The 24,164-nt window shown below is 38.8% G+C and overlaps 1 protein-coding gene across 1 annotated transcript in view; it reads left to right on the top strand.

The window, feature by feature from the left end:
• cstf3 (cleavage stimulation factor subunit 3) overlaps nucleotides 1-24,164 on the top strand; it is an 86,087-nt gene that overhangs the window by 12,673 nt on the left and 49,250 nt on the right. Inside the window, exons 2-3 of the mRNA XM_033038750.1 lie at nucleotides 13-114; nucleotides 274-369. Of these exons, the coding sequence (XP_032894641.1) occupies nucleotides 13-114; nucleotides 274-369 (198 nt within the window). The remainder of the gene's footprint in view (nucleotides 1-12; nucleotides 115-273; nucleotides 370-24,164) is intronic.

Genomic DNA, 24,164 nt, shown 5'->3' on the forward strand with positions numbered 1-24,164 from the left:
CTTTTTCCACAGGCTCCGGAGTATGTTCCTGAAAAAGTGAAGAAGGCAGAAAAGAAATTAGAAGACAATCCATATGACCTTGATGCTTGGAGCATTCTCATACGAGAGGCACAGGTTTAGTGAAATAGGGTTATGTTTGCTTACTATATAATTCAAAAAAAATTGCACATTGATTTTAATACAATTGTGAAAATTGCCTCTTGCTGAGATTGGGGGAGTAAAACTCCAAGGGCTTATATTGTTGTAAACATTTTTGATGGTTTTTACTTTTAGAACCAACCAATAGACAAAGCGCGGAAGACCTATGAGCGACTTGTCACACAGTTCCCAAGCTCTGGCAGATTCTGGAAACTATACATTGAAGCTGAGGTTAATATTTTTTTCTTTTCAATTTTATAGGTTAATTTTAAAGTAACATAATTCCTGCCATGCCTCATGAAGTTCATACCAGTGTATTAAATTAGCCAATCCAATTTTAGGTGAATAACCAGACTTTGAAACTGCTGGTGGTTGGGTTTTTATCTGTAGGTGTAGAATGTACTTTATGCAGGGATTTAAAATACGTTAAATGAAATCTTAATGTGTGGGCCTATTGCACACCAATGATTGTTGCATGTTGAAATTGCAACAACATTAAAATAGTCTTTAATAGTATCTTATGTGCTTTTGGCCTTTTATTTAGTTGTCATGTGTCTCTTTATTGCCTCCCGTGTCATTTCTTTAGAGTTCATTTCTTCTGTTCACTCACAATATCGTGTATTTAATAGTCTTTTATCAAGCTGAGGCATTTTATTTGCCAAAGAGACCGTTAATATTTAATGCTGTATTTGTTTAATCTTTTTTTTCCTTTTCAGGATTTTGCATTGTAATCATTGTGTAGTTATTTCTAGCATTACAGAAATACAATACATTTTTATTTTAAAAAAACGTTTGAAATAAATGCTTTAGATACCCATACAGAAGACACAACCAATATTCTTTAATCGTTGAATATATGTGTGTGTAATGAATGCTTTAAAGTAAAAAATATTAAGTGTCTGGTTTAATAAACTGGTTTAAATGAACAATCTTTATATTGTGTAGTTTAATATTGAGTTAGTTTGTTTTCTCTGGATCTAATGACCATACTTCCATGACATTAATATGATTGAAGGCATTGAGCTTTGAAGCAGATTCTACCAGAAATGTTAAGCTGTTTTATTCCTGATCTATTAATACTGTACAGCAAGATAACTTAAATGACTAAGGGCAGAAAAGTTTGTTTTAATGCAGAAGTCTAGATTAAAACCAGATTTTGTCGTGCCATCGCATTCAACTTGCACGCTTGCACAAAAGCTTACAAAGCATGGTCTTGCCACGTAGGTCATAACATATTTTTGATGGAATTCTATTCTAAGTAGTTTCATTGTTCTAGAGGCAATGTATGCTAGTGCATTGCCAGTCATCAACTTGTTTCATAAATTAAAAGAAATATAGACCAGATAATCATGATAGTTACAAACTGATCTTTCTAATATGTTATAATAAGAATAAGCTGTTTCATTTTCGTCTTGCCTACTTTGGATAAATGGTGGTCTTCACAAATCTGCCAAGCAGCAATAGGTTATTAAGAAATCAGGATAGTTTTATTAGGGATGATTGTTATTCTCTCAGTTACTCTCACTACTACTTTGGGGAGAGTTATATTGTCTTAATAGTTTTATACTATACTCTTACAGTTAAAAAAAAATGGTTTCCCTATTTGTCGGGGGGGGAAAACGTCCCAGTTGTAAATTTTTTGTGTTAACATTTTTGTTCTTTTCCACAATGTTGCCTATTTTTTTGTTTTGCATAGTAATCCTTTATTTACTTGACATTTTATTTTAATGGGCTTTTAGATTTTTTTTGTTGTTTGCATGCCAGGATATGATTTAGCCCACAAATGTTTAAATTGACATCTGCCGGATAGACATTTTTACTTTTACTTTTTTTCTCTTTCCACTTTAACTACTATTATCCTAAAATGGGAAATGTGACTAGTTCAGATTGAATGTCTGAAATGAATTGAAAGGGGTCCAACCTAGGCTGAGGCATAGCATTTTGGTATTGAAAGAGATGTATTTCTAGCTCAAGGTGTGGCCATTTATGTTGGAAGGCATAAAACTAGCTGCAGATCTAAAAAGTTACTATAAAATTGGATAGATTAAAAAGCTCTGTGTGATTTCAATCTTGTCAATGTAAAGCTGCAAGTAGTAATTATTTTAGAAATTGAATTACACAAAAATGTTACTTATAGCCTAATACTAACCAATCTCAACAAATGGAATGGGAAGTTAACATTAACAAATATTGAAGATCACAAAAACCCCCCAAAAATATTAGGAAACTACATTCCCTTTACCATTTTTCGTTTGAGCAATGCGACTGCATCATAAGATTTCTGATCCAACTAGCTTGATCCTGGCAACATCAGACATTAATATGCATGCGTTACTTGGCAAAGGGCTGTGGAATTGTTGTCAATTCTGTACTAGTCCTCAAGATTTATTGTTGCTCCAATACCATAGCGCTCAGCAGCACAGCACACTGCCCAGTTAAATAAAATAGTTTGCCTTTGTGATTTTTTTTCCCGGTGATGGAATCCTAATTTCCACAAAGCTCTTAATTACTGAAAAGTAACTATACATTTTCTGTTCCGTCCCCTCAACGAGCGGTTGCGGGGGGCGGCCTTCGGCGTCACACACACTAACCACCCACACGCGCGCACACACACTAACCCCCCCCCCCCCCCCCACTAACCACCCCCCCCCCACTCACACTAACCACCCCCCCCACACACACACACTAACCACCCCCACACACACCTACATACTAACCACCCCCCCGACAGACAATCGTGCGGGGGAGACGGAGAGGAGGTCGTCCCCTGTGACGGCCGCCACGGCCACTTTTCCTCTGCACTTGTCTGCACCCGCGCTGCGATAACGGCCGCCGCCGCTATGTTGCAGAACTTGAAGGAGCCCAGCGGAGCGCGACTTGAGCACGTGTTCAATGGCTTCAATCCAGAGCCTCGGCTGGGAGGGGCGCGTGGCTGGGCCACGTAACTCGCAGCTCGTGGAAAACTGTGAGGCTGCGCGTTGAAAATTCTGCATGTGACGTCATCCAGCTTCAGCACATTAGATTTTAAAAAGATGTCAGATTGGTGAACAATTTTAATTTAAAAAAACTCGGGAAATAATAAATCAAATTTTCAGATGAGGGGATTTTTGAGATCATGAGGAGATCTCTACCGGAATATGTAAACATTTCGCCGTTACCGCGTCAGGTTTTCGAGGAGATGCGAATCAAAGAAAAAGTTCAAACAAGCAAGCAAGCAAACCCACAAGTAAACATCCAAGATCAGTTTTATTATAATACTAGACCAAGTGCAGCCCTGTTGGGTCTGGTCCACCCCCCACCACGCACGTTTGCCGGGGGGGGGGGGGGGGGGGGGCCATGCGGCCTCACACACACTAACTACCCACACGCTAACTATCCCCCTTGATATATTAATATTATTAATTTGCTCCTTTTACCCCATAACCGCCCTATTCTCTGACGCATAGCCCCCAACTCGCAGGCGTGTCTAGAGAGAGGGGGAGGGGGGTTAGAGAGTGAGGGGCAGAGACAAAGGGAGTGGGCGGTGGAGGGGAGGAGGAGAGGGAGGGTGGGTGAGGAAGAGAGAGAGAGGAGGGGGGGAGAGAGAGAGGAGTGCAGGTTGCAGGGGCCCGAGTGAGCCCGGAGCGATCCGAGAACCAAAGATAACTTTGCTGAGGACTGCCAAAAGCAGCAAGGACCAGCCGATCGTGGCTTCCGCCAGCATTACAGACGTTCTGGCCGCGGACACGGAGAGGATGTCTTCCCCTGTGACGGGTAGCGAGGAGAGGGGAGGGGGGTGGAGCAGAGCCGGGCGAGTGAGTGGGCTGCGAAAAGCTGGAAACCAGCAGCTGAGTGAGCAGGCGGGCAGTGGAGGGGAGGGGCGTGGCTTCACAAGCTGCACGGGCAGCCAGGAGAAAGATCTTCAGCGCGTTAGCGCCGCTGACCTCGCGATCTGCAGAACAAAGATCTTATAGCGGAGCGGAGCTGTAGGATCGTTGCTGCAAAACTTTCTCGTTCTTTCTGCGCCTTTTGAAGAACGGGGGGGGGTGGGTGGGCTAACGTAACTCATGGAAAAATGCGCATGCGCGTTGACAGCAGCTGCATTAATCCGGGGGGGGGGGGCCACGAGGAAAGGCATTGTGGGGTCAGCAGCTGGGCAGCCTTTATATTTTTTTTAAATGGCAGTTTGGTGATAAATTTAAGTAAATATCTCAGGAAATAATTCACCAAATTTAGGATTGGATTTTTGAAATCATAAGGAAAATTTCTACCAGAAGATGTAAAAATTTCACACTTATTGTAGCGTCTGCAGCTGGGCAGCGGGCAGATTTTTAAAAAAAAGTCAGATTGATCAACAATTTTAATTTAAAAAAGTCGGGAAAATAACGTACCAAATGTACAGAGGAGTGGATTTCTAAAATCACAAGGAAAATCTGTACTGAAATATGTAAAAATTTCCCGTTTCGCCGTCTGGTTTTCGAGGAGATACGTTTCAAAGGCAAAATGACACACACACGCACACAGAGTTTTAAATTATATATGATATGATAGATATCAGTTCAAACCTAAACCTTGATTCAGTCCCCATTCTGATCACTACATTCAAAGCGATCATAGCTTGTGGCATTTTATTAAAGATTCAATAATTGTATGGCATTTATTACAAAGGCAACATTCATGTTAAAATGCCCTACCACATAAACGTATAATGAATAATCTGCATCTTAACTGTCTACTAACTTCATTCTTAAATTTTCTTGTTGCTGATGAAATATATGTTTGCAATCCCATTAATCTCTCATTTGTCAACATTTCCTTAGCTCACCACCTTAATTAAAAACTGCTGTTTTATCTTGGATTTGAAGTAAATGATATACCACATTTAATTTCAACTCGCTTCTATAAATGTCTGAAATGTTCTGGATTTGTATATATTGTCACGTACTCTAGTGACGGTAACAAACTTGGATTTACGGACTTCTATTTCTTTGTCTAAATGAAATCGTCCTGTTAAATTCCAGTTTTGTGTAGGGTAATTTAAGTAATGTCAACCTGCAGTCCTTCCTGTTTTAGCCATTAATGGTATATGATACATTTTCTCTTGAAAATTACATACCTTTTTACACAAGCTAACAATCATATTTAAAATGTTTTGCCAAATGAGCCATTTAGGAAATCTTTATAGTTGTATTTTCAGATTCTCCAGAATCTGCGTGATGGTTTTTGTTTGAACAGTGTTCTGTGAGAACTTGAATTCTTCATGGCGGTGTAGTTCTAATTCTTTATTATAGAATAAACCTTCAATGCATAGATTCAACAGTATGTATTTCACACCTGAAAAATCTTGCTCCATAATGGGAATTTTGTGTCACTACTTGTCATAATTCCTTTGTAAACCAATCACGTGGAAATAATCATCCACTGGTCATTGTGTTGTAGTGCCTGTTTTGCGTCCCTAATTCCTTGAGCAATATTATAGATACAGTCCTATGCTCCAAACATATCTCTCCCAAATTGCTATTCTGCTACTTAAATGAAAAATAAAATAATTTATTTGTATCAAAATAAGGATAGAGTGTATGGTGTCTTATTCAGAACCTTCCATCGTTGCTCTCTGAGTCATTGATCTCCCACTTACCAGCCATGGATCACTTGTCTTTGCTTTGACTCTGCTTGTGTAATTTTGCAGAGAATATGAAATGGGAGCAACATTTTTAATCTTTCACCAGCAACTCCATTCGTTTGTCTAAATAAGTTAACAACCGTATAAAATATTTTTTTTTAGGACGATGAGGAGCTAAAAACTTAATAATATCTATAATTTGCATCCATTATTTCTGCAGAATCATTTACACAGCTCTTGAACACCAAGCACACATGTTGCCAATCAGCTGAAATAGCCTGGTTCCTCTTTCCACATTTCATCAAGATTAGTAAAACTCTTTTGTACACCTCATTTGAAAGTGACTGGACCATCCTAATTTATAATTATGTCCCACAATACCACGGTTTATAAAACCTCATTTCAATTATTGGACCTATATTTGATGATAATTCACTAATCATCTTTGATCAAGAAATCTGCAGTAAACATTTGGATGAAATGGGAAAATGATCTTGCACGCCAAAATTAATTACGTTTGCTTCAGAAGCAAAATACTGAGCTACACTTCATTTACGATTCTGAAAGGATCACAAGCACTTCATTTGTTTGGCTCCTTTGAATCAAGGATACCGTATGTTGGTTTTATTTATATTTGGTCCATAAGAAGCCCTTGGACCCTGTTAAGTCCATACTGCGTTTATGGGAGAACAGTTTGGCCTGTCCTCTCTGCTCCTTGCCCTGTAATATTCTTCCCTTTTCAGATAATTCTGGCTCTTTTTGAATGGTAGAATTGAACCTACCATACAATGCACCCTGGAGGTGCATGCCAGATTCTGACCATACATTTTTCTCCCCCAGAGTTATGAAATAAAGGTTTAGTTTTCCATGTTTTGATGTTGTGCAATATGTGCATTTTTTTGTTTTTATCTTGTAGAGTCTGCTCCAAACTTTCTGTTCTAAAGTTAATCCATAGGTCAACAATTTGAAGCATTGGTGTCCTTTTTAATTCAAATGGTAGAGGGTAGTATAAAAATATGAAGTCAAGAAATGTATAGAACCTCGTTTCAAATTGTCATATATCCACTGGTCTACATTTGTCTTAATGCCTAGTAACATTGCAAAGATAATGTGGTTTAAGTTGTTTTTGCAGCGATAATCAGATTTGGCCATTTATATAATTATGACCTGTCCAGCAGGTTAAAATTGTTTAATTCAATATAATTGAATTTTACTTCAACTTTTATTTGCACTTGCACTGAAGCAAATAATCAGTTCAAATATCACACCTCAAAATTCTATCGCATCTGAGTTTTTTGAAGAGGTAAACAAGACCATTGAGAGTGGGGTGGTGGGCATTGTCTGTATAGACATTAGCAAGGCCTTGACAAAACTCGCATCGTATACTGCATGGGATCCATAGAGCTAGCTAATTTGATACATAATTTGCTTGAAGGTAGGAAGTAGAGAGTGATGATGGAAGTTTGATTTTGTAGACGAGGCCTGTGATTAGACAATAGGTGCAGGAGTAGGCCATTTGGCCCTTCGAGCCAGCACCGCCATTCAATGTGATCATGACTGATCATCCCCAATCAGTACCCCGTTCCTGCCTTAGTGCTGTGCTACAGGGATTGGTGATGGGCCCACTGTTTGTCATGGATGTGAATGTGCTTGGGGTGGTTAGTGAGCTTGCAAATGACACTAAAATTGGTGGTATTGGAGTTAGTGAAGAAAATTATCAAAAATTACAGTGGGATCTTGATCAGCTTGGTAAATGGGCCAAAAATGAACAGCACTTAAATCAGAGATGTATGATTTGTTGCATTTTGGGAAGTCAAACCAGGATAATACTTTCACAGAGCACTGGAGAGTGTTGTAGATCAGAGGGACTCGGGAGTACAAGTTCGTAGATCCCTAAAAGTGGCTTTAGTGGTAGAGTGGTGAAAAAGACACTGGCTTTCATCAGTTGGGACATAATGTTGCAGTAGTCCAAGACATTGGTGAGACCACAATGGGACTATTGTGTACAGTTTTGACTACCTTGATATAGGAAAGCCATCAAAGGCATGCGGTGAAGGGCCTGCCTTTGTGCTGCATTACTGACTCGGAATCTTTTTGAAAATTTGGGTACAGTATTAACTATCCTGAATAACACAAAACCGTCTACAGAAGTGAAATAAACAATTTCAGTTCTAATTTTGCCTTTCATTTTCCTCTTGAACAGTTTTTAATTGTTTATCGGCTGAGCTGAGGGGGAAACCTACTTAACAATCTGCTTTCTTGGTGTTGAAGACCAATGGACAAAAACATCATGTTCTATTTTACGGTGTTCATTCATCTCTGGTCACTGTTTTGCTTTTTGATAGTTTTCCACATACAATAATAATACCCGTGACCAATATTTGATATACTACTACTATGTTAAGAAATGTAGCCAAATACCAGGGAATTCTTAACACTTGAGTAGACAGTATAAATTGTTGTGACAATTGCACATTGCCCTAATTTTCTTATGTACATAATTATACTTCATTGGCCACTCAAAACACTTTGTATGGGAATGTTAAATATAACGTATAAATTGTTGATTAGCAGACATACCTCGTTCGCCTATTGCACCTGCAATCATCATTGGATAATGAATTAAAATAGACAACTATGATGGATCTTTGTAAAGTCTGAGGTGCTATTCCTGAAGGAACTGGAACTCCTCTGCAACATGGACCAAAAGAAGCGACCAGTAGTATTTCACTGAGTGACAATAGGAGCCCAGAATGCAACTTACAACTTTGCATCTACCCTGTGCTCGATTTGCCATGGTGACATGACAGTCAGTAAAGAATTGTATTCATAATTTTCAGGTAAGTTCTACTCCAGGACATAGTCAGAAAAGCATTTTTATCATTTCCTGGAGATGACTTTTCAAGGTAACTGTTTTCTTGGTCAACTGAGTGGTCCTACCTAATGAATCTCCAAGAAATGCAGAAGACTATTCAAAACAGTAAGTACCAAATAGATGTAAAAAAACATCTTTTGGTTACTTTCCAACATTTCTGGGACCTGAACAGCCTGAATATTTACCGTGGCTCCTTGAATGGCTTCAAAATAATGACTGCAAAAGTTAAGATTATATATTGGAAGAATTGACTGAACCTTGAGGCTACTGTACAATAGCAAAGCTGGAGTGTGGAAGAGGAGAGCTGGTATTCAGATCTTTTTCAGTTGCACCCAAATAGAACAAAACAAGCTTTCACTGAAGCTCAAGGTATCTTGGGCACTCCAACCACCACTGGCATGACATATAATATTCATTTTTCTGATCGAGTTATATTGTGAATTGTGCACATTACATATGATTGCCAGGTAACTGCTCAGTGTAGAAGTGAAAATTTAAAGATTTTGTGCAAGAAATAAATTACTTTTAGTAAGCACTTGGCGTGTTTCTTCTGCACCCACCCAATAAATATCCTGAGTGTTTGCCTTATGTTTCAGAACTTCTGATGCTGCTATATTCTACTTATAGAAACATAGTTAATTAGTTTCCCATTTAGAAGTAATTGTTTTGAAGTACATTTGTGTACTGTCACAACGTTGCCCTCTAAACCAGTACTACATAGGATGAAGCAACGAGGATATGCAGATTATAGTTTACAAAAAAAGCCACTATGCTGGAGTAACTCAGCGAGTCAGGCAGCATCTCTGGAGAGCATGTCCATGTTCTCTGGAGATGCTACCACACTGGATGAGGTACTTTAGGAGAACCTGACTATACAGCACAAAAATACAGCATATGGAAGGAATGTGAAGTAAAGGTTTTTAGTGGTAGGGATTGATGAACATCAGTTCTTTTTTGCTACTGATAACTGCTCCCTGCACTATTTCCCAAAGCATAAATCCACTTAACATCAATTTTATACACCCTGGTGGGGCTACTTTATTTTTCTTGTATTAGGATCACTACTATCTTTGACTTGTGAAGCCATTACTTGGTGTGAGAAGCATTATCCCAGTGGTCTGCTGTTCTAGGCATATGGTGACAGAAAAATGGCCTTAAAGTTTTTAGTTTTAAAGATGCAGTGTGGAAACAAGGCCTTCAGCCACTGAGAACGCGCCGACCAACAATCACCCTTACACTTGTTCTATCCCAAGCCCTGGGGACAATTTGCAGAAACCAATTAATATTCTTTGGAATATAGTATTAGAAATATTATTCAGTGACATTCAATAGCGTGGCTGAGAGGTGTGTTAGGATGATTGCTTGTCAGTGGCTCATGGATTCTTGGAACATAGCCTCTTGATTCATTCTGATCCTCAATAGCCTTAAAAAAAAAAGTGTCTCATTTAGGCAGTCAGATTTTCTATGCATGATTGTTTCATTTCATGTATACCTTGATTAGTATGGTTAGACCTCCATCCAAGTTGTAACCTGTTGTTGCCTTTAAGTGGCTGCACCATTGCATTGAACTACAGTGGTTCTATACTTTACGTGGACGTTCGTTAAACAACTTACTTTGTACAGGCTTACTTGGGACCCAAAATAAATGAAATAATTAACATACACATATGGATCATACATCTGTATACTGAAGCCATTGGTTCAGCTTTCTTTGACAGTTTCCTCAATGTCACCATTCTGGCGCACAATCTCCCTGCTCTTTACAGATGGTGCATGTAGCATTGAACTTTTACTGCCATAGGCAAGATATGTTTCCCTGCAAACCTCAGAGTCTTGGAGTAAAAAGTAACGCAACTCTTCAAGCAACTACAATGCAGCAACAGCTCCCGCTTATCAGCAATGGCAGAGTTTGTATGATATGCCCTATAAAAAGTTCATTCTCTGGTTCTTTAGTCTAGTGCCAACTGCTGGGCATTTGTTTTTGCTAGTCTTATGAGGATCAAATATGTATTCTTAATCTATTTCATCTTGCTTGACTACTTAGCCTTGAAATAGCTATATCACTTTATAGTTTACTAACAATCAGCATTTCATCAACCTACAAATTTCTGGTTCCTTTCTTGGTTTTTCCATCAGTTTGAATAATCTTAAAAAGGCTTGTTTGCATCAGCAGAGTTTATCTGCAATGTTTCGAAACTGGCTGACTTTAGTTTCTTCTTGACTCTTCACGTTGGACTGTTAGGAACATTTTCCACAAATTTCATAACTCTAATCTTCTGGGACAGTTTACCCAGCACATGGTAAGGGTTATATGCAATGTGCAGATGCTAAATAAAGGCTCAATATCAAACAGTATCCACAATACAAGATGTGTCATTATGACAATATAACTATATCTTTTTGATAATGCTCTTCTTGACACGCACACACACACAGTGCACAAATAAAAATATGTTATCACTTTAAGAACATGCAGATCGTTGACTCTGGAGGGAACTTTTGGATTTCAGTGGCCAATGGGCTGAAGCAGCAGCATATGAACAATCTTAAATTTGAAGTGTACTTTTGATTTTGAAATGGTTATGGAGTACAATGATCAATACAGATAGTAAGATTGCAACATTCTGCTTTAACCTCAAACTAAGAGCAGAAAATGAGTTGATGACTGGGAGAATTTTTGATTGGGAACGACTTTGGAGTTTCTAAATAACGAGAAATAATTGTCAGGAAGGCTGATAAGGGAGGACATTTCTGATAATTAGTGATTATAACGTGCAGGTTATAGAGAATAGGTTTAATGTGCAAGGAGAGATAGTTTAGTGGGAAAGGGCAGATCATGAAAATGCATTTGTTGACCACGATGATCTTATAAATGGATTTCATTTATTGAAATAATAAATCCCAGTTAGATAAAATCCAGAGAGGATTTGGTGGCAATGCAATAGTTAAAGTAAGATGTATTTATGGGGAATAAATTCTAACAATGAGAATAAATATTGATTTATCCAGCAAATACTTGGACAGGTGACTATAGTTAAGAAGAGAGACAAAGTGTTGAGTGGGTTTTCTTGAAACAAGGCTTCAAGAAGAGTTTTATTCTTAAATAGTTTTAATAAGATGAAATAAATAAAATGCTTTTAATGCCAACGTAGCACTGAATAGGATTACATTGGCATAATGGTAGATAAACCTTAGTAGCACTTATGATTGGAAAAGATCTTCAGGTTTTCTGTTTTGGGAGGAATTCTTACATCTAATCAGTGGAGCATAGAGTAATTTATCATGAGTAATTAAGCTATTATACTCCACGATGAAAAATTGAATAAATATTGCAGCAGCCAATTGGACCATGGAAACGATGTGATCTTGATTGCTTTTGTAAGAGCTTGCATCTGATCACTTAAACTTTTCGTCTGTTTCTGTGCAGCTAGTTTAGCTGTTTTGCAGGCTATCGCACTAAAGCAGTTCCCAAAGTAGGCAATATAGTAATCCAGTCATTTGTCTTTACTTATATTTATACATTTGACAAATAGGTATTTGCCATCTGGTTACTTCCTGTTAACTGTTGCCATAATATTTGCCAGTGACTGCATTGGAGTATTTGTGGTTATACAATATGTTAGCCATTGATTTTCTTGTTATTTTCCAAATCCAGTTTAAAAAATCTTACAATGCCCTCCATAATGTTTGGGACAAAGACGCATCATTTATTTATTTGCCTCTGTATTCCACAATTTAAGATTTGCAATAGGAAAAAAAATCACATGAGGTTAAAGTGCACATTGTCAGATTTTAATTAAGGCCATTTTTATGCATTTTGGTTTCACCATGTAGAAATTACAGCTGTATTTATACATAGACCCCCCCCCATTTCAGGGCATAATGTTTGGGACACATGGCTTCACGCGTTTTTGTAATTGCTCAGGTGTGTTTAATTGCCTCCCGAATGCAGGTATAAGAGAGCGCACAGCACCTAGTCTTTCTTCCAGTCTTTCCATCAGCTTTGGAAACTTTTATTGCTGTTTATCAACATGAGGACCAAAGTTGTGGCAATGAAAGTCAAAGAAGCCATTATGAGACTTAAAAACAAGACTAAAACTGCTAGAGACATCAGTCAAACCTTAGGCTTACCAAAATCAACTGTTTGGAACATCATTAAGAGGAAAGAGCACTGGTGAGCTTACTAATCGCAAAGGGACTGGCAGGCCGAAGAAGACCTCCACAGCTGATGACAGAAGAATTCTCTCTATAATAAAGGGAAAAAAAACAGACACCTGTCCCGACAGATCAGAAACACTCTTCAGGAGTCTGGTGTGGATTTGTCAATGACCATTGTCTGCAGAAGACTTCATGAAAAGAAATACAGAGGCCATACTAAGATGCAAACCATTGGTTAGCAGCAAAAATAGGATTGCCGGGTTGCAGTTTGCCAAGAAGTACTTAAAAGAGCAACCACAGTTCTGGAAAAGGTCTTGTGGACAGATGAGACGAAGATTAACATATCAGAGTGATGGCAAGAGCCAAGTATGGAGGAAAGAAGGAAATGCCCAAGATCCAAAGCGTACCACCTCATCTGTGAAACACGGTGGTGGGGGTGTTATGGCCTGGGCCTGTATGACTGCTGAAGGTACTGGCTCACTTATCTTCATTGATCAACTGTTGATGGTAGTTGCATGATGAATTCTGAAGTGTATAGACACATCCTATTTGCTCAAGTTCAAACAAATGCCTCAAAACTCATTGGCCGGCAGTTCATTCTACAGCAAGATAATGATCCCAAACATACTGCTAAAGCAAGAAAGGAGTTTTTCAAAGCTAAAATATGGTCAATTCGTTAATGGCCAAGTCAATTAGTATACAAACTTAAAGCACATGGTATTGGGGGTTCAGTATTGATGTGGATAGAGAACTGGCTGGCAGACAGGAAGCAAAGAGTAGGAGTAAACGGGTCCTTTTCACAATGGCGGGCAGTGGGTACCGCAAGGCTCAGTGCTGGGACCCCAGCTATTTACAATATATATTAATGATTTGGACGAGGGAATTGAATGCAACATCTCCAAGTTTGCGGATGACACGAAGCTGGGGTGCAGTGTTAGCTGTGAGGAGGATGCTAGGTGACTTGGACAGGCTGGGTGAGTGGGCAAATGCATGGCAGATGCAGTATAATGTGGATACATGTGAGGTTATCCACTTTGGTGGCAAAAACAGGAAAGTAGACTATTATCTGAATGGTGGCCGATTAGGAAAGGGGGAGATGCAACGAGACCTGGATGTCATGGTACACCAGTCATTGAAAGTAGGCATGCAGGTGCAGCAGGCAGTGAAGAAAGCGAATGCTATGTTAGCATTCATAGCAAAAGGATTTGAGTATAGGAGCAGGGAGGTTCTACTGCAGTTGTACAGGGTCTTGGTGAGACCACACCTGGAGTATTGCATACAGTTTTGGTCTCCTAATCTGAGGAAAGACATTCTGGCCATAGAGGGGGTACAGAGAAGGTTCACCAGACTGATTCCTGGGATGTCAGGACTTTCATATGAAGAAAGACTGGATAGACTCGGCTTGTACTCGCTAGAATTTAGAAGATTGAGGGGGGATCTTATAGAAACTTACAAATTTCTTAAGGGGTTGGACAGGCTAGATGCAGGAAGATTGTTCCCGATGTTGGGGAAGTCCAGAACAAGGGGTCACAGTTTAAGGATAAGGGGGAAATCTTTTAGGACCGAGATGAGGAAAACATTTTTCACACAGAGAGTGGTGAATCTCTGGAATACTCTGTCACAGAAGGTAGTTGAGGCCAGTTCATTGGCTATATTTAAGAGGGAGTTAGATGTAGCCCTTGTGGCTAAAGGGATCAGGGAGTATGGAGAGAAGGCAGGTACAGGATACTGAGTTGGATGATCATATTGAATGGCGGTGCAGGCTCGAAGGGCCGAATGACCTACTCCTGCACCTATTTTCTATGTTTCTAATCACTCGATCTGAACCCAATTGAGCATGCCTTTTAAATGCTGAAGAGAAAACTGAAGGGGACTAGCCCCCAAAACAAGCATAAGCTAAAGATGGCTGCAAAACAGGCCTGGCAGAGCATCACTAGAGAAGACACCCAGCAACTGGTGATGTCCATGAATCACAGACTTCAAGCAGTCATTGTATGCAAAGGATATGCAACAAAATACTTAACATGACTACTCATTTACATGACATTGATGTGTCCCAAACATTATGGTGCCCTAAAAATGGGGGGGGGGGGTTACTATATTTAAACACTGCTGTGATTTCTACATGGTGAAACCAAAATATATGAAAATGGCCTTTATTAAAATCTGGCAACGTGGACTTTTTTTTTTCCTATTACAATTCTCAAATTGTGAAGTGCCGACGCAAATAAATAAATTATGGGTCTTTGTCCCAAACATTATGGAGGGCACAGTATTTCTCAGGAGGCTACTTGCAGGTAAGACTTCTGTAACATTTCAAGCTCAATAATTTTTTTTCAAAGCAGCAACTGGAAATAAAATCATATTAACAAAACTATGACACGAGCCCCCTCTATATTTATAATTTCTGAAAGGTTTATGTTCTCCCAATTAGAAAAGGTTAAATAATTGGTAAAAGGTAACTTAATTGGTTTGCCATATGATGGTGTAAATTTTCACACAAGGGAATGCATTATGGGGATGAATGCAGAACATATATGATGTAGCATTAAAGCGGTCAATGTAGTGTTAAGATCCTTCACGTTTGTAGAGTGGAGAATTTTATTCTCTACATACAGCTAAAAATCCCTCATCCCTGGTGCCAATGTCGTAAATCTCTAATGTCTCCAAGACAACGATGTTCTTCAGAACCAGGCATAATACTCTTGCTGAAGTCTAGTGATTTTGTGGTTTAGCGTCTTTTGTACTTCACCTCGCTAGACGATGCATGATAACTTCATAAAACTGATTTATAAACTGTCTTTCCTCCTTCAAAGACTATGAACCCCCAGGCTGTACTCCTTTGAAGCTGGCAATGTAATGATGTACAAATAATAGGTGTTAAATGATTGCATTATTTGTTGAAAACAATAAATGTTTATTTTATAATTACAGAAATAATAGTTGGATTTCCTATTTCTCCAAATTCTAAGACATTTTGAGGGTATGACTACTTGATTTCCAGCTTTTATTTGACAAAGCAAAATGCTGCAACATTTTGAATTGCAGCCAATATTAGTCCTGTCTCAATCAGATTAGACATCATGCCTACAAGTAGCCATACGTCAACGGGTTTCCTTCAGTATTTTCTTTCGTGGCAAGTGGAAGGGAATAAAATAGTCTTCCATATCGTCTAAAAACAGTTTTATATGGAATTGCAATGTAACTAGCTTTATTGGCACCTTTGAGCATTAGTGTCCAACCACTTTGCAGGGACAGGAGGTTTCTAATTAATCAGATGCAAAGCAGAATTTTTTTTGTGACATTCCATTATAGGTGTAATTTGAATGATGCCATCCTGTGTCAGATTTGCAGCATTGCAAGTAAGCATTTCTAGAAAGCTTTGTAATCCTTTCCCCTGCAACTGCAGTAGATGTAACACCTGTCCTTATACCACTCCCACATCGCCATCCAGGGACCCCCGCGGTCCTTCCAGGTGAGACAGGTTCACGTTTTCCCTCTAACCTATTTCTAACAACTGTTTTGGTAGTAAAAGTAAAAGTGGATGTAATCAATCAATAATATCACTATAACTTATAATCATAGTGGGGATAAAGTTATTATAAAAGCATTGGCTTAAGTGCTATAGGGCAGTTCTGGTTTTTTATGGTGTTCCATGAAACTGCAGGTCTGTATAACTAAGAAACCTTATTTTAAACACGTTGGCTTACACAATGGATCACAATTGAAAAATGATTATGAAGACATGGATATTATAAAAACTACAACATTGGTGGTCACAAAGTTAAATTTGATCAGAGTTTCACTTATTCTGAATTTTTTACTTTGTGGCTTCTAGAATGTTTTCTGTTCTATCTGCTTTTACAAATACTTATAAATATAAGGAATCTTACATTAAAAATATACTTTTGATTAAAAACATCCATATCATGCACATCATTCCACCTGTGGCATTCTGGTGCCAACGCTGCAAGGATGAGCACCTTTTCAATGCCTCCCAAAGTCCTGCTTAATTTCAATGTTTGCTAACCAGGATCCTTTTCTGATTAAACACATCGATTAATTTAATTAATGCATATTATATTCAATAGTTTTTCACAGTTCTGATTCACACTCATAAGATAAGCAACACAATCAATTAGATCATTTCCCAGCTAAAATACCACTTTAGATTGTTAAGTGCAAAATGAATGTTCCCCACAGTTTCTTTCAATGTTAGTCAAATATGATTTCAAAAGAATTGGATCTGATTTGCTATTACAGTAAAAACATCAAATGTCCATGGAACGAGTATGATTCTAAAGCTAGAGAATGTCTAGCTTTAGAATTATACTGATTTGCCCTTCTGTACATGATGGCATAGCCCTTGAAGTATGAGGGTTTTGGGTATCACTTTTTCCATAGCCGTTATCTTTATGTTATTTAGTAATATTCAATTATATGCCAGGACTGTAATGACCAGGATCTGGACTATCTTTAGGATAGAGTTTAACATTAACAGCTTGCAGTAGTGGTTACATACAAAGGCGTCTTGCACAGTGCAGAAGCAAGATCGAATTAAGCATTTTTATTTAGTTTTCCAAAATTCAATCAATACAAGATTCCTAAATGATTTAATTTTTGAGTTATTCAGTGTATTTCTTATCTTTTTGAACTGATAAATTGAGGACAATAATTGCACATAATGACATGGAAATAAATCATTTAATCTAACTTATTAATTTCTCTTTGTCCATCTGAGACTGTATTTCACATAAACCATGTAATAGTCAATGCAGTTTCAAAATACAGAGTTTTGCTATTAAGCACTTTTCTATAATGGGTGTAACGCAATCGATGAATCGGGCAACATTATTTACATTATGCTATATAAATTGGTTATAAGAAGATTTTGATTGGGAACTAGAACACCCTTTAAGAGGTGTTTGGAAATTTGAAAATTAGGGAGTAAGAGACGAAAGTGTTTCCATGTAACCTCCAGCAGTAATCAGAGACCATTCTGTCTGATTCACTGCAGGTGGTCGTAGAAATTGACTACCGACCACTTCAATTAATACTTGTACAATGATATTCTATTAAACAATGAAACATACTTCCTTTATTTTACAAAAATAAACATAAAGCGAGTAAAATACTCTTACTTTTGGAAAATCCCCTAGGGGAAATGAAAGTTGTTATTGTGAGTCTGAAATTCTCTAGCCCGAACCACCATTGACACAATGGGTTTTCTTACACAAGATTCTATAACAAAGTTTTTTTTTTTAGAAACACAGCTATCGTGTTATTGCAGTACTATCGATAGTATATAGTGGATTAATTGACGGATGAAAGCAGCATCCTGGATTTGGATCAGCTTTCCTAACTTCGACTTACAAAGTCAGTGTGATACTTTTGAAGTATAAGTATTGACGTAATGAGGAATTGCAGCTCTGAATTTGATTACAGAACCATTCTACAAACAGCGTTGAGAAAAGTCCAGATAACCTTGTGTTCTTGATGGGTGAATATAGGATGTGGCACAAGAGAACTTCCCATCCAGATGTCAGATAAAGCACATACAATGAGGTGAACAGTACAACAATGTTGAATTGTTAATTCAATTTTTTAGGATCTTCAGTATTTTGTGCTCAACCTTAATTGCTTTTTAGAGGGAGGTAATAGACAACTGCCTTGAACCATCTCCAATCTTCTGGTGAATAGTTTCTGAATGTGCTGAGGAATTGGAGAGGAATTTCCATGGCCTGGATCGAGCAGCAATGAAGGTCTGGCGATATGTTTCCAGGTCGGGATGATGTGCAGTTACAGTTGGATTAGAGCTACAGTTAGAGTACCAAAACACTTGCTGCCCTTGACCTCCTTGATGGTAGCAGATCTATGTGGAAGGAGGTCATTGATTAAGCAGCTGGAGATGGATAGATCCAGGACACTCTTGGGGAACTCCTACAATGCCTATTGAATTTGTTTTAAGCCATCCTGGATCAAATGTTGAACTGATGTCAAGGATTGGACTAGATTCTGGCAATGTCCAAATTGGACTTGTTGAGCAGGGTATTGTGGAGTAAGTTCCATTTGATAACACTCATGATACTTTCGATCAATTGGCTAATGATTGAGAGTAAATTATCTGAGTGCAATTAGTTAATTCAATTTATCCTGCGCTCAGCAGAAAGGATATTCCTCAGCAACTCGTAACAGTACGGGGCAGCTTGGCTACAGATACATCTCGTTCTGCAGCGCAGTTCCTCTGTGCTACAGCTGGGGTGTTTAATCCCATTGTTTTTGCCGAATCTCGTGCTCTCAGCCATTTTTGACACTGCAGAATTAATCAGATCGTCTGGAACTGACATCCTATGTGGTGGAAACCAAGTTAGCACATCTACGAGGCACTTTCATGTAAACATGATTGTGAAATTTTAAACTGCAGTTTGAAACTGATCCATTAAGATCACTTAGCAGTGTCTGTTGCATGCTGTGTTGTAGTATTAGGCTGGCATCTTAATTTCATTATGATGTTAAAGCAACACATTGTAAAACTATCTTGCTATGTAGTGGTACTGTGATATTACATGTCCATTTTGTTCTTCACCAATTAGTATTCTATCAGAATTCTGCTACTGTTACAGAGTGCTAGAATACTATTGTCTTTTGATGTAATAATAAAGCATTTGAGTAGTATTTGTTTTTTTGCTGCATTTAGACAGGTTTGGTTGTGATAAATTTCAAACTAGAATTCTCATTGGACTTGACAGTTGTTTGCTGTGCTAATTGAGTCAAAAGATCAAACATTGCATGTTTTTACCACCATCTGGGCCATCTGCCCAGCCTGCCACTGGATTAATGTGACTGTGCAAGTGGCAGGCATATACAGTGCCCTCCATAATGTTTGGGACAAAGACCCCACATTTCAGAGCACTATAATGTTTGGGACACAGCAATGTCATGTAATTGAAAGTAGTCATGTTTAGTATTTTATTGCATATCCTTTGCATGGAATGACTGCTTGAAGTCTGCGATTCATTGACATCACCAGTTGTTGGGTGTCTTCTCTGATGATGCTCTGCCAGGCCTGTATTGCAGCCATCTTTAGCTTATGTTTGTTTTGGGGGCTAGTCCCCTTCAGTTTTCTCTTCAGCATATAAAAGGCATGCTCAATTGGGTTCAGATCGGGTGATTGACTTGGCCACTCAAGAATTTACCATTTTTTAGTTTTGGAAAAACTCCGTGCTTTACAGTGTTTGGGGTCATTGTCTTGCTATAGAATGAACCACCGGCTAATGAGTTTTGAGGCATTTGTTTGAACTTGAGCAGATAGGATGTGTCTATACACTTCAGAATTCATTATGCTACTACCATCAGCAGTTGGAAACATAGAAAATAGGTGCAGGAGTAGGCCATTCGGCCCTTCGAGCCTGCACCGCCATTCAATATGATCATGGCTGATCATCCAACTCAGTATCCTGTACCTGCCTTCTCTCCATACCCCCTAATCCCTTTAGCCACAAGGGCCACATCTAACTCCCTCTTAAATATAGCCAATGAACTGGCCTCAACTACATTCTATGGCAGAGAATTCCAGAGATTCACCACTGTGTGAAAAATGTTTTTCTCCTCTCGGTCCTAAAAGATTTCCCCCTTATCCTTAAACTGTGACCCCTTGTTCTAGACTTCGCCAACATCGGGAACAATCTTCCTGCATCTAGCCTGTCCAACCTCTTAAGAATTTTGTACGTTTCTATAAGATCCCCCCTCAATCTTCTAAATTCTAGCGAGTACAAGCCGAGTCTATCCAGTCTTTCTTCATATGAAAGTCCTGATATCAGTCTGGTGAACCTTCTCTGTACTCCCTCTATGGCAAGAATGTCCTTCCTCAGATTAGTAGACCAAAACTGTACGCAATACTCCAGGTGTGGTATCATTAATGAAGATACGTGAGCCAGTACCTTCAGCAGCCATACATGCCCAGGCCATAACACCCCAACCACTGTGTTTCACAGATGAGGTGGTACGCTTTGGATCTTGGGCAGTTCCTTCTCTCCTCCATACTTTGCTCTTGCCATCACTCTGATATAAGTTAATCATCATCTCATCTGTCCACAAGACCTTTTTCCAGAACTGTGGTTGCTCTTTTAAGTACTTCTTGGCAAACTGGAACCTGGCCATCCTATTTTTACGGCTATTTATGCATTGTAGCTTCTAATTCTGTTCAAGTTTAAGTTCACATTTATTGTCACATGCACCAATTGGTACCTTGAAATTTGAGTTGCCAAACAAATAAAAATAACACAATACACGATAGAGTTTAACATAAACATCCACCACAGCGAATTAACTTTTCCCACTGCGATGGAAGGCAATAAAATTCAGTCAGCTTCCTCTTTGTTCACCCGTGGTCGGGGCCTTTGAACCCTCTGCAGTCGCCGCTACAGACGGCCCAATGTACAGGCCCTCTTGCCGGGATGATCGAAACTCCAACGTCGGAACGGATCGGAACACGCTCGTGGCTTGGAGTTTCCGAATCGGCTGCCTCTTACCGGAGACCGCTGCTTCCGAAGTCCACAGGCCGAGCTGGACAGAGCTCGAACACTGGCGACCCCCGGCAAGGGATCACCTTGCTCCGCGATGTTAAAGTTAGCGCCGCTCGCGGCTAGAAGCTCCGCAAACCACACTCCACGGTGTTAAAGTCAGCAGGCCCAACACTCCGGAGCTCCAACACCGCTCCGCGATGATAATTCAGCGCTGCGCCGCTGCTGAAGGTCTGGCCGGTCTCCGGTAGGAAAGACCGCACCAATCCAGATGGTAGGTCGCGAGGAGGAGGGGTGAAGATGCGACACAGAGAAAAGACGCATCTCCGTCCAGGTAAGTGACTGAGAGACGGTTTCCCCCTATTCCCACCCCACATAAGACTTCATAAAGTCTTCTGCGGACAGTGGTCATTGACAAATCCACACCTGACTCCTGAAGAGTGTTTCTGATCTGTCGGACAGGTGTTTGGGGATTTTTCTTTATTATAGAGAGAATTCTGTTCAGCTGTGGAGGTCTTCCTTCGCTTGCCAGCCCCTTTGCGATTAGTAAGCTCACCAGTGGTCTCTTAATAATGTTCCAAACACTTGGTTTTGGTAACCCTAAGGTTTGACTGATTTCACTAACAGTTTTATTCTTGTTTCTCAGTCTCAATGGCTTCTTTGACTTTCATTGGCACAACTTTGTTCCTCATGTTGATAAACAGCAATAAAAGTTTCGAAGGGTGAATGAAAGACTGGAGGAAAGACTAGGTGCTGAGAGCTCTCTTATACCTGCATTAAGGAAGCAATTAAACACACCTGAGCAATTACAAACACACGCGAAGCTATGTGTCCCAAACATTATGTTGCCCTGAAATGGGGGGGGACTATTAACATAGCTGTAATTTCTACATGGTACAAACCAAAATGTATAAAAATGGCCTTTATTAAAATCTGACAATGTGCACTTTAACCACGTGTGATTTTTTTTTTCTATTGCAAATCTCAAATTGTGGAGTATAGAGGCAAATAAATAAATGATGGGTCTTTGTCCCAAACATTATTGAGGCCACTGTATTGTTGATGATGGCCAAGCTTAAGGACCACATTAGAGAAATTCTGTTATTTTGTTGGCTATAAGTTTTATACTGAGTTGTTGGAGATGATCAGATCTTTTTTTTATTTCACAAATAATCATAGAAGTACTGATTATAGTATTTTTAGAAAGATTTTAATTAACAATAGTGATTCATCCAAATCCTGTAGCGGTTGCTTTTTTAAACAACCTAGCTTTTTTTTAAACACTAAGGTGGTGCAAGTGGGAGAAATCTGAAATTACAGAAATTGTTGAGAATATTGATTAGGTCAAGCTATCTTGGAGTAAAGAAAATCTTGTTGCTGTTTTAAAATGTGAAAAGGTTAAGAAAGTACAGAGTTGGGGGAAAGAGTGAAAAACTAAATAATCTGTGGAAAGCAGATGTGATTTAATGATAAAAATGAATGATAATTGATCTTGGAAAGGAGAAAATATGGGTCTAGACATGGTGTAATTTGGAATGTTGGAATCAATCTGAAATTGTGAAACTCCAGAGGTTTACTCAGACTTACGTTAAGCTTTGAAATGATGAAATGAAAGCCAAGGACAGAGTTCATGGTGGGTTTCAGATCCATGCAGATGAAAGATGTTTCTGCAAAGCAATCACATACAATCTTTAGCCATCTTGTATGGAGGTGAATGCATCATGATTTATACTAAATTGTAACTAATAAATATGTCCATTCATTTGGGAATAATACTTGAGTCTCTGAAAGATGGGAAAGGAGGAGCTGAAATTAGTCTATTTCATTAGTTGTTTCATTAGCTATTAAGCCAGCTAAGTTATCAGTTGTTTGGACGAGCTGCCTTGTGACCAAACATGTGTATATTTTTGCAGCAAGGATCCTTGATTAATTAATTAGTTGTTATCTGATCGAATTTAAAAAAATATATAAAATTGGCAAACTAATTCATAAGTTAACAATGGAGCAATGTTTCGCCATACAGTAAACTCTTTAGACATGGAGCTTCCTTTGGCACTTACTAACTTAATGACATTTAATTTTAAATTTGATAAGCTATTGCTGGTAAGTTGAGCTGTGCAGTTATGTTACATAAATGTGGTCTGCGTCATTATAAAGGACATGAGGATTCCTTATACTTCAAACTAGTTGAAGTACTCAAGAAAAATAACAGGTTCAACTCCTGTCCAGTTGAGATCCTATCCAACTCCTATAGTTGAGATCAGTACAATTACTGATCTCAACTATAGCAGTGGTAGTTGAACTATTAACTTTGGATTAGAGAAATAGATTGATACTTTTGCTCATAACTGAGCAAATCCTGTAGAGCTTACATGACTTTTCAAGTAAAAACATGGAACTTGGATATAATGAGCCTGGATTTGAAGGGCCTGTGGCATTCTTGCATATAATCTTGGGACACCTGTCATCCGTTGAAACCAACCTATTAAGGAATTGCTGCTCTGGAGTGGCGGATTAGGAACTGGCACAGAAGATGCAAAAAATAAATAGGCTAATAAGATCACTTCCAAACCTATTAAAAGGCCACCCAAGAATACCTCAGCAGACATTTATTCAAGTTTCTCTTTTGCTAATGGATTATGTACCTTGCATTGATTTGCAAAGAGAAATTAGTTTTATTCAGAGCTGCCTAAAATTTGCAAGATTTGTGAATCTGTCAACTTCAATTAACCAGCAGAGGTAATTAATATATATTCGTTGTTCTACATGATACTGATCCATGGTCAAGATTTATTTCACTGCTGATTACATAGATACATAGACAATAGGTGCAGGAGTAGGCCATTCAGCCCTTTGAGCCGGCACCGCC

Source organism: Amblyraja radiata, chromosome 20 (genome assembly GCF_010909765.2).
Source record: "Amblyraja radiata isolate CabotCenter1 chromosome 20, sAmbRad1.1.pri, whole genome shotgun sequence".
Lineage (NCBI taxonomy): Eukaryota > Metazoa > Chordata > Chondrichthyes > Rajiformes > Rajidae > Amblyraja > Amblyraja radiata.